General features: G+C 38.2%; 1 protein-coding gene across 1 annotated transcript in view; it reads right to left on the bottom strand.

The window, feature by feature from the left end:
* Positions 1–9,160, bottom strand: part of LOC138977892 (chordin-like) — a 114,923-nt gene extending 105,763 nt beyond the window's left edge. Inside the window, exon 1 of the mRNA XM_070350500.1 lies at positions 8,251–9,160. Within this exon, the coding sequence (XP_070206601.1) occupies positions 8,251–8,491 (241 nt within the window). The 5' untranslated portion in view covers positions 8,492–9,160. The remainder of the gene's footprint in view (positions 1–8,250) is intronic.
* Positions 9,161–12,009: the final 2,849 nt, after the last annotated feature.

Here is a 12,009-nt window from a genome sequence, read left to right as displayed (position 1 = left end):
TCTGAGGGGATATTCTACTCTCTGAAGGGATATTCTACTCTCTGAGGGTATATTCTACTCTCTGAGGGGATATTCTACTCTCTGAGGGGATATTCTACTCTCTGAGGGGATATTCTACTCTCTGAGGGGATATTCTACTCTCTGAGGGGATATTCTACTCTCTGAGGGGATATTCTACTCTCTGAGGGTATATTCTACTCTCTGAGGGGATATTGTACTCTCTGAGGGGATATTCTACTCTCTGGGGGGATATTCTACTCTCTGAGGGGATATTCTACTCTTTGATGGGATATTCTACAAAAAGAAAACAGAGATAACTTTGCAACTGTAATACTGACATAAAAACCCTGTCCAACTATTAACAAGACAGTTGATAAATACTTAACACTTAAATTAAAATGGGACACAAAGAGAGTCAGAGAAACAAACAAATCCATTTTGCATTAAGAGAGAGAGAGAGAGAGAGAGAGAGAGAGAGAGAGAGAGAGAGAGAGAGAGAGAGAGAGAGAGAGAGAGAGCGGGGGAGAGAGAGAAAGAGAGAGAGAGAGAGAGAGAGAGAGAGAGCGAGAGAGAGAGCGAGAGAGCGAGAGAGAGCGGGGGAGAGACAATGACAATGACAATGACAATAACAATTCTTTATTTAACGAGGGTAGTAGATTAAGCAGTGGTCTGCTTTTTTACATCCAGCCCTCGCCCTAAAGAGGGACTAACTACAAAACTGAAAGAAATACAAGATAAAATATAGAAAATAGAAGAACTAAAATTTTACATTTTAACAGATTTCTTTCTTTATTTGGTGTTTAACGTCGTTTTCAACCACGAAGGTTATATCGCGACGGGGAAATGGGGGAGATGGGATAGAGCCACTTGTCAATTGTTTCTTGTTCACAAAAGCACTAATAAAAAATTTGCTCCAGGGGCTCGCAACGTAGTACATGGTATTACCTTACTGGGAGAATGCAAGTTTCCAGTACAAAGGACTTAACATTTCTTACATACTGCTTGACTAAAATCTGTACAAAAATTGACTATATTCTATACAAGAAACACTTAACAAGGGTAAAAAGAGAAACAGATTCCGTTAGTCGCCTCTTACGACATGCTGGGGAGCATCGGGTAAATTCTTCCCCCTAACCCGCGGGGGGTACATTTTAACAGATAACTAAAGTAAAAACACATTATACATATATATATATACACAAAATGCATTGCATTGAGGTAAATTGCGAGTTAATTGATGTGAATTAAATAGAGGTAAATGGCGAGTTAATTGATGTGAATTAAGTGGTATAGAGCAGCTTGCACTTTCTCAACATCATGCTCTAATCCATACATTACATTTTAAAGAAAAACAATCAAACAAGCAAGACATTGCTAAAATCATCACACATCTAAATAGTGGTTGGTTTTTAAGTCCCTTCATCCGAAAAGGGTCTGTGTACATTACACCAATAAAGAGGAGAGGGGCATGTTTAATGCAAAAAAATGAATACCATTTAAGACAAATATCATTTACTTTGACTTCATTACATAAGACAAATATCTGCTCTTAAAACTATCTGTGCTGGTAGTTTGCCTCAGGAATGTTGGAAGAGAGTTCCAGAGACCTGAATAAACTAAACAGGTCAATCCGAGGAACAGGAGTGTTTAATCTCATAAATTTACGTGAGTGAGAGAGAGAGAGAGAGAGAGAGAGAGAGAGAGAGAGAGAGAGAGAGAGAGAGAGAGAGAGAGAAGAGAAAGAGAGAGAGAGAAGAGAAAGAGAGAAGAGAAAGATAGAGAGAGAAAGAGAGAAAGAAAGAGAGAGAGAGAAAGAGAGCGAGAGAGAGAGAGAGAGAGAAAGAGAGAGAGAGACAGAGGGAGGAAGACAGAGGGGGAAGACAGAGGGACAGAGAGATGGAGACAGGGTATGGCTTGGGCGTCGGTCATCGGTCTTTTGCCAAGGTAAATTCGGAAAAGACCAATAGATAAATGTCTCAGTCAGTCAATGGACCGATTTTTTAAAATAAAAATAAAAATTAAAAATATTTTTTTGTTTTTAAAAAATGGGAATATGCATGGTTACAGAAATCGGAAATAGCTGGAACGAAATCAAAACTCGGTAGAATTCCGCGAAAATTGGAAGGGTTGGTAGCTTTTCAGGTTACATTGTTTAATTAGTTTCAATCAAATGCTTCACATTGAGCACAACTATGAATGAAGAAACAAGAACAAGAAAGTTTAAAATCGAGTGTAACTTTTTTTCCCCTCACAATTTACTGTACATTATCTTCATAAAATTAAACAACCTCTTCAAGACATTGTGCCTTCATTCTTCTGTAATTCTGCCAGAAGAAGGTTGCATCAACCGACATATTGCAACTAACTATTGGTTTTTGATCTTAATGATTCTTTATTCTTCGTTGTTTTTGTCCTCCCTTCAAACCATTAGGCAAAAAAAAAATAGGTGTGGTTACGGTAACATAGCCAAAAAAAATTGGGTAGGTAGGTAGGCAATCACTTTTTTTTTAACTTTATTTTCTAATGTGTACAAATTAAACCTACTTGACAGGGAAATAAGTGTGCGACACGGGCGCTTTCGCTTTCATTGCGTTTTTTGCACTCATTTTTTTTTTTTTTTTGACAAATGTAAATAAAAAGTTATAGGATCGGCCCCTAAAAATAGGGTAAGTCGGGTTACCGTAACCACACCTATTTGTTTTTAGGCCTTATCACAACAGCTCTGCAACTGTAATCAGTCAGTTTCTCCTCACTGCTGTAATGCTTAATGCAAAGTCCCGGGGCGGCAAAAAAGCTTCTTTTTTGTTGTTGACTGATTGATTTGCAAAATGACTGGTTGATTCATGGCCGAGTCAGTCAATGGACCTATAGTGGACAAAACCCAAGTCAGTCAATGGACCTATAGTGGACAAAACCCAAGTCAGTCAATGGACCTATAGTGGACAAAACCCAAGTCAGTCAATGGACCTATAGTGGACAAAACCCAAGTCAGTCAATGGACCTATAGTGGACAGAACCCAAGTCAGTCAATGGACCTATAGTGGACAAAACCCAAGTCAGCCAATGGACCTTTAGTGGACAAAACCCAAGTCAGTCAATGGACCTATAGTGGACAAAACCCAAGTCAGTCAATGGACCTATAGTGGACAAAACCCAAGTCAGTCAATGGACCTATAGTGGACAAAACCCAAGTCAGTCAATGGACCTATAGTGGACAAAACCCAAGTCAGTCAATGGACCTATAGTGGACAAAACCCAAGTCAGTCAATGGACCTATAGTGGACAAAACCCAAGTCAGTCAATGGACCTATAGTGGACAGAACCCAAGTCAGTCAATGGACCTATAGTGGACAAAACCCAAGTCAGTCAATGGACCTATAGTGGACAAAACCCAAGTCAGTCAATGGACCTATAGTGGACAAAACCCAAGTCAGTCAATGGACCTATAGTGGACAAAACCCAAGGCAATCCCTGTGGAGAGAGTGAGACATACACACAAACAGACGACGAACAAATACAGACAGGGGAGGGAGGGGGGGGGGGGATCAAAACAAACTCAAAACTTAGAGACGGAGATACCTATGCAAGCAACCAGTAATGAGATGCAGGAAGAAATTGAGTGATGTGAGAGATAACCGGGTAGACTTTGCCGGGCCCACCCCGTTTTGAAAGAGCTACCCGTTATGCCCTTGTGCGTGCTTTATCGTTGATGTTGGCATGCATGCGTCGTGCACCGTTCTTTGAACGCTGTGGCCAGGGAAGAGACTAAATAGAAATCTGGTTATCTTCCAGACTTGATAGATTCTTGTCATATTTTGCATCGTTCTGTCGTCACTCGTTTGGGGAAAACAAGGTAAACAAAATGTAGTTAGTGAACACTTTCCTTACACACACACACTCACACACACACACACTCACACACACACACACACACACACACACACACACGTGCGCGCATGTACGCACATACACCTACATATTTTGTTTCATTTCATTTTTTTTTTCATTACTTTATTGTCCCATCGCTGGAAATTCGGGTCGCTTCCTCCCAGTGGAAAGCTAGCAGCAACGGAGTCGCGCTACCCAGGTGTGTGCGTGTTTAGGTGTATTCAGCCACCTGCACTGATGGCAGAATGACCAAGGTCTTTTACGTGCCATTGTGATGACACGGGGGTGGGACATGGCTTCCGTCTCTGGGTCTGCACATAAAGTTGACCCGTGTCCGTCCCGGCCCGAATTCGAACCTGCGACCTTTCGATCACAAGTCCAGTGCTCTACCAACTGAGCTACCGGCACATGGCACTGGCACATGTATTCACTGGCACATACACATGCCTATAGATTGTTCTTCGGGGCAACCTCTGAGAATAGCGCGAGTAATTAATTAGGTAATTAGTTTTAACCACACATGTTAACTATTTCAGTGATTAACAGCTACCAGCATGAAATGTACGTGTTTACACTGTGCTGTGTCTAAATTAGGTTCCTACATAGGCGAACAAGACGGGCTTGTTTTGATAGCTGTGAGCTCTTTCCTCCCGTAATGAATTCACTCAGGGCTAGATTTGTAAAAATAAGATTTCAAGAAATGTGTTGTTGTTTGTTTGTTTTTAAACTGAGCACTGATTTTTAACAATCCACAAACAAATGTGAACAAATATTAAACGAAACATAACTCAACATTTACGTGAAAACGTAACGTGATAATTTTGTCACATTTAAGGTCAAGCTAATTAATACCGACCCCTCGGCTTCCTGACGAGTGGACGTAAACTTATGGAACTATCAAGATAAGTTTTGTGTGAATGTTTGTTTGGTCTGTTCACTTAAAAGACCGTTGGGTCGAAATATGTGTGACTGTATTGTTTTGTCAATAACAAACGTTCCAACAACCTACCTTTCTTGTTTTTTGATTCTGAATTTTGGAACGTTGGCAGTCTCTTTGTTTTTGGATTTATTCATTATACATAGAACTAATTACGCCATGGGTATTTGCAATTTCCTATACTTGCGCCATGAAGTTCAACATCAATATTTGATAATGAGTTTACTTTACTGATGATAGTGTTATTTGAACTTGATTAATAGCCAATATTTACCATGTCGTCGTAAACTGCCGTTGATCGTCATTTCCTCAAGTACCAGCATCGGATCTTAACTAATCGCCAACATTTTAATTGCAATAATTGAATGCCGCTCTCCTAACAGGTGGATACTTGTGTCCTAATTAGCGTTGTCTGCAGTACTTGCCAGGTTCGTCGTGTCTTGATACGCATGATTGATTCTGCCTTAAACATATCTTGCTAGCCTGATGGCAAGATTAAACCGTATAATTATAACTTGTCTTCTCCGGTGCCAGATTCATACCTTGACTAATTCATTTAAGTATATTTGATTTCTCATTCAACTTCACTTTGATTGCCGAAATGAGTCTTGTTGTAATAATACTTCGTTATATCTATATAGGCTATCTGACAGCTAACTATATCTTAATTGTCACTGTCTATAGCTAATGATATCGTAATTATCACTGCCAATAGCTAATATTGTTACACACTGACTCTAGCTAAGGCCCCCCCCCCAAAAAAATAGGTATGGTTACGGTAACATAGCCCAAAAAAATAGGGTAGGAAGGTAGGCAATCACTTTTTTTTTAACTTTTTTTTCTAATGTGTACAAATTAAACCTACTTGACAGGGAAATAAGTGTGCGACTCGGGCGCTTTCGCTTTCATTGCGTTTTCTGCACTCGTTTTCTTGTGGGGTGGGTTTTTTTTTCGACAAATGTAATAAAAAGTTATAGGGTTGGCCCCTAACCCTAACCCTAACTTGTATGAACTCAAATGTTTAGTGTTTTTAGTATTGTCTTGTTAGCCTAAGTTCTATTTAATCAGAGTATGTTTGCGTGTGCTTATACCTAGTGATATTGTAAAGCGCATAGTGCTTTTAGTTATGCGCTATAGAAATCTCCTTAATAAATAAATAAATAAATAAATAGGGTAGGTCGGGTTACCGTAACCACACCTATTTTTTTTTTAGGCCTAATTATATCGGAAGTATCACTGTTTATAGCTAAATTACATCGTATGTGTTACATCTTCGTTCTGTTTTAGATCTGTAGGCTTTTATGTAAGTTCTGTTTTACTGTCAGACTTTTTATGTAAGTTCTGTTTTACTGTCAGACTTTTTATGTAAGTTCTGTTTTATTGTCAGACTTTTTATGTAAGTTCTGTTTTACTGTCAGACTTTTTATGTAAGTTCTGTTTTATTGTCAGACTTTTTATGTAAGTTCTGTTTTATTGTCAGACTTTTTATGTAAGTTCTGTTTTACTGTCAGACTTTTTATGTAAGTTCTGTTTTACTGTCAGACTTTTTATGTAAGTTCTGTTTTATTGTCAGACTGTTTATGTAAGTTCTGTTTTATTGTCAGACTTTTTATGTAAGTTCTGTTTTATTGTCAGACTTTTTATGTAAGTTCTGTTTTATTGTCAGACTTTTTATGTAAGTTCTGTTTTATTGTCAGACTTTTTATGTAAGTTCTGTTTTATTGTCAGACTTTTTATGTAAGTTCTGTTTTATTGTCAGACTTTTTATGTAAGTTCTGTTTTATTGTCAGACTTTTTATGTAAGTTCTGTTTTATTGTCAGACTTTTTATGTAAGTTCTGTTTTATTGTCAGACTTTTTATGCAAGTTCTGTTTTATTGTCAGACTTTTTATGTAAGTTCTGTTTTATTGTCAGACTTTTTATGTAAGTTCTGTTTTATTGTCAGACTTTTTATGTAAGTTCTGTTTTACTGTCAGACTTTTTATGTAAGTTCTGTTTTATTGTCAGACTTTTTATGTAAGTTCTGTTTTATTGTCAGACTTTTTATGTAAGTTCTGTTTTACTGTCAGACTTTTTATGTAAGTTCTGTTTTACTGTCAGACTTTTTATGTAAGTTCTGTTTTATTGTCAGACTTTTTATGTAAGTTCTGTTTTATTGTCAGACTTTTTATGTAAGTTCTGTTTTATTGTCAGACTTTTTATGTAAGTTCTGTTTTATTGTCAGACTTTTTATGTAAGTTCTGTTTTACTGTCAGACTTTTTATGTAAGTTCTGTTTTACTGTCAGACTTTTTATGTAAGTTCTGTTTTACTGTCAGACTTTTTATGTAAGTTCTGTTTTACTGTCAGACTTTTTATGTAAGTTCTGTTTTACTGTCAGACTTTTTATGTAAGTTCTGTTTTACTGTCAGACTTTTTATGTGTATTACTTATCTTGTGTATTTTCATCTTTTAAAAAAACAATTCTAGATTATCTTAGGCCAAAAAAAAAAATAGGTCTGTTTACGGTAACATAGGCCAAAAAAATAGGGTCGGTAGGTCGGGATTTTTTTTTTTTTTTTTTTTTTTTTTTTCCAAAAAACCATATTTTTACGTTATTTTGCAAAAAAAACCAAAAGATTTTTTTTTTAATTTTTTTTTTCCCCAAATGCCAAAAAAAAAGTCTAGGGTCGCGCGAAAAAAATAGGGTCGGTCGGGTTACCGTAAACAGACCTATTTTTTTTTTTGGCCTTATATAACTATAAGTGGTCGTTGTCTATGAGTTTTTTTTTTAATTCTTGTATGTTATTTCTTAAGAGGAAACTTTTAATATGTAAAATGTTGAATTTTAATGTCTAATGTAAAGCGCCATAAGACTGCCATTTGGCGGTGAACAGCGCTATAAAAGAATGTTTTATTATTATCATTATTATTATTATGATTAATGTATCGCTGTCTATAGCTAATAATATCGTACTTATCACTTTCAATAGCTAATGATATATTGTAATTATCCCGGTCTAAAGCTATTGATGTCGTAATTATCACTATCACTAGCTAATGATATCTTGATTATCAATGTCCATAGCTATTGATATCGTAATTATCACTCTCTATAGCTTATCACTGTCAATGGCTAAATTGATATCGTAATTATCATTGTCTGTAGCTATTGATGTCGTAATTATCACTATCATTAGCTAATTAGCCTAAACTAAATATCGTAATTATCATTGTCTGTAGCTAATTATATCGTAAATTATCACTATCAATAGCTAATTAAATCACAATTATCACCGTCAATAGCTTATGATATTGTAATTATCACTGTCTATAGCTAAATTGTAATCAGTCTTGATAGCTGATTATACCGTAATTATCACTGTCTATAGCTAAATTGTAATCAGTCTTGATAGCTAATTATACCGTAATTATCAGTCTACTTACCGGGCTCGTTTCTGTGCGAGGAGGTTAGGGGGTTGTCCTCGCTAATAAGCGGAATCTCGGCGTTCATTCCCATGGCCAGGGGCAATAAACAATGCAAGGCCCAGACAGCTAACACACAATGTCGTGTTCCGAGCGCTCGCCAAATTCTCTTGTCTTGTCGGGAAAGACCGGACAACATTTTTACCCGTCCACGCCCGCTGTCGTCTGCGTCGCCGTTTCGTTCCATGGAGGTAATCCACATTGTTTTGGGAGGAATGCTTTCAATGCCCCCTCCTCCCCACACAACACAAAATCTGCAGCCCTTGGATTTCGTTGGTTATGAAATCCGATGACACTTTAACTCCTTTTTCTTCGCTGGAAGATAACTTGCTGGAAATCTCCACCAACACGTATAATTTCTGTTTCTTTCTGCTGGAGAATCTCTTTACAAAACCATATAAAAAGTAATTTTTTTTGCAATTAAAATGTCTTCTTAAAACTTGATATATTCACTGAAACGTATCCCACAGAAAGCACATTTTCTCTTCTAACACAAACTAGTAGTGTCCACCTATCTCCTGTTTTTCTCACTCTAAGTCAACTCTAAACTGGCGACCGAAAACTTCATGTTGAGCTGTGAGCTGTTGTCATCGTGTATTTCACCAACAGCACGCGCAGACTAGCCGGCGATCAGATTGTCTAAAACTCCAAATCTTTGCACTGAAAAGTCAGACCTCCACGCTTTACCCGTCATGTGCCATTTGAAAAAAAAGAAAAGAAGAACAAAAATTGTTTTACAAAATCAACAATAGCTCAGGCGGCAGAAACGGCGAGAACGAATTGCTATTAAAAAATTAAAAAATCTCACTCTACAGAAATCACAAAACTGCACGCAGTTTGGCGCGTTAGTGCAGTAGTCCCAGTACTCCCAGTAGTCACGGGCATGAAGAAAAACTTGGCAGAACGTGCAGTCAATTTGTTGTCTGTCTTGTTCCTTCGGCCGTCGAAAGATTTTCCCGAATCTGACAGCTCGCTTCTGTAAATTGGAAGAAAGCAGACGAGAGGCGGCGCGCTTTCTGATTGGCTGAGCTCCTGACTGATCTCGCGCCGGGGTCTGTATGAATGAAGCGCACACCTTGACACGCGGGGAGGTCAGGCGGTTAACATCAAAGGCGAAAAGGTGTGAGGGATTAGGTGTGCTAACTGTCGGGGGAGGTGCGGAGCGGGGAGGGGGGACTTGACACCGTGAAAACAGGGATTTTAGCACTTTCTGACACCTTCCCTGCTGCCTGTGGCGTTCGTCTAACAATAACGAAGATCGTCTCGGCGTATTCGCTGCGAATGTAGCGGATAACTGTGTGTCGTAGTAATTCTTTGGGGATTACGAATGCTCCCTCCCCTGTCCCTCGAACGCCCCCCCCCCCCCCCCCCTGGCACCATATTCTCTTCTCTTCTCTTTCTGTTTCTCCGTGACGCCGACAACTGTAACAAGGCTTAAGCACATACTGCCCTCCTAACTGAACTTAAGTTCCCCATTCTGATATATTATTTCAGCAAGTTGTTTCAATATTTTCCTTTGGCTAAATTAAGGTTTTTTTATTTTAATTTTAATTTTTTAATTTTTTGATTAATTTTGTTTATTCAGCCACAAATATAAACATATTCCACATGCATAAAAAGCAAAATAAGCCTACAAAACCGCTCCAGTCCAACCATATTCCGCGTACACAATCATTACTTCCATCCCCATTTTGAAATATCGCAACAACAGACTTCCAGATATATAACACGATCATATGTGTTCTCTGTTTGCATGTTTGTCCAGTGTCTTGTCCCCACATAAAGCATATTAACTCTACCTGTCCCAAGATAGGCCAAATGGTTCTAAGAGGACGTTAAAACTAATTATCATCATCATCACGGACAACTGCATGTCGTGATGGTTCTGTGTAAGGATTATGATTGCCCTCAATTTCCTACAATTGGTTTTGGAAATGTACACAACCCCCGAGTGAAAGAGTACATGTTCCGTTTGACGGATTTATCATTGTAACATATTCTGTGCAAAAAGTATGAAAAGGAAAAACACAGCTATATTATGCGTCGTGTTGGTCCTCATCTTTTCTGTGCTTGTCTGACTATCACACTCTCTTCTTATTATGTTTTGTTTTGTTATTTTTCTCAGTGCTGACGTTTGATGTAGGTGATTCTTCTTTGATTTTTAACTAGATTTTGGTTGTTTAATTGCTGTTGTTGTTGATGGTGGTGGTGTAGCTGTTGTTGTTGTTGTTGTTGTTGTTGTTGTTGTTGTTGTTGTTGTTGTTGTTGTTGTTGTTTTGTCTCAATCTGTGTAAATGTCATATTTTGGCCAACAAAATACAAATAGCGTATCGATCTTGTTGACTCTTCCCGTCACCACCTTGGGCATCTCATCTCATCTCATCTCATCTCATCTCATCTCATGGACAGTGTAACCCTCAGTTTAAGACCTACAACAATCCGAGAAACTCAGATCTAAAAAGGAGGGAGTCTTAAAATGGGGGTCCATTTACAGAGGTTATGAAAACATAAAATGAGAAAACATTGTCACCAACTTGGGCTCGCTTTCTCATTTCATGTACTCTCGACAAGGTTCACGACCATAAAATGCAGATAAATATAACTAACCCCTCCCTATTAGTGCTTCAACCCACACGTTCACGCCCAGTGGTTCTAGCTTGGTGGAAATGATTTCAACATATCTTGTCATTGAAGTCAAAGGTACGTCCAGTGGTTCTAGCTTGGTGGAAATGATTTCAACATATCTTGTCATTGAAGTCAAAGGTACGTCCAGTGGTTCTAGCTTGGTGGAAATGATTTCAACATATCTTGTCATTGAAGTCAAAGGTACGTCCAGTGGTTCTAGTTTGGTGGAAATGATTTCAACATATCTTGTCATTGAAGTCAAAGGTACGTCCAGTGGTTCTAGCTGGGTGGAAATGATTTCAACACATCTTGTCGTCATTGAAATCAAAGATACGTCCAGTGGTTCTAGCTTGGTGGATACGATTTCAACATATCTAGTCGTCATTGAAATCAAAGATACGTCCAGTAGTTCTAGCTTGGTGGAAATGATTTCAACATATCTTGTCGTCATTGAAATCAAAGGTACGTCCAGTGATTCTGGCTTGGGGGAAATGATTTCAACACATCTAGTCGTCATTGAAATCAAAGGTACGTCCAGTGGTTCTAGCTTGGTGGAAATGATTTCAACATATCTTGTCGTCATTGAAATCAAAGGTACGTCCAGTGGTTCTAGCTTGGTGGAAATGATTTCAACACATCTTGAATTGTCGTCATTGAAATCAAAGGTACGTCCAGTGGTTCTAGCTTGGTGGAAATGATATCAACATATATTGTCGTCATTGAAATCAAAGGTACGTCCAGTGGTTCTAGCTTGGTGGAAATGATTTCAACATATCTTGTCGTCATTGAAATCAAAGATACGTCCAGTGGTTCTAGCTGGGTGGAAATGATTTCAACACATCTTGTCGTCATTGAAGTCAAAGGTACGTCCAGTGGTTCTAGTTTGGTGGAAATGATTTCAACATATCTTGTCATTGAAGTCAAAGGTACGTCCAGTGGTTCTAGCTGGGTGGAAATGATTTCAACACATCTTGTCGTCATTGAAATCAAAGATACGTCCAGTGGTTCTAGCTTGGTGGATACGATTTCAACATATCTAGTCGTCATTGAAATCAAAGATACGTCCAGTAGTTCTAGCTTGGTGGAAATGATTTC

This window comes from Littorina saxatilis, linkage group LG10, assembly GCF_037325665.1.
Source record: "Littorina saxatilis isolate snail1 linkage group LG10, US_GU_Lsax_2.0, whole genome shotgun sequence".
NCBI classification, from domain to species: domain Eukaryota; kingdom Metazoa; phylum Mollusca; class Gastropoda; order Littorinimorpha; family Littorinidae; genus Littorina; species Littorina saxatilis.
This window is presented reverse-complemented; position numbering and strand designations above follow the sequence as displayed.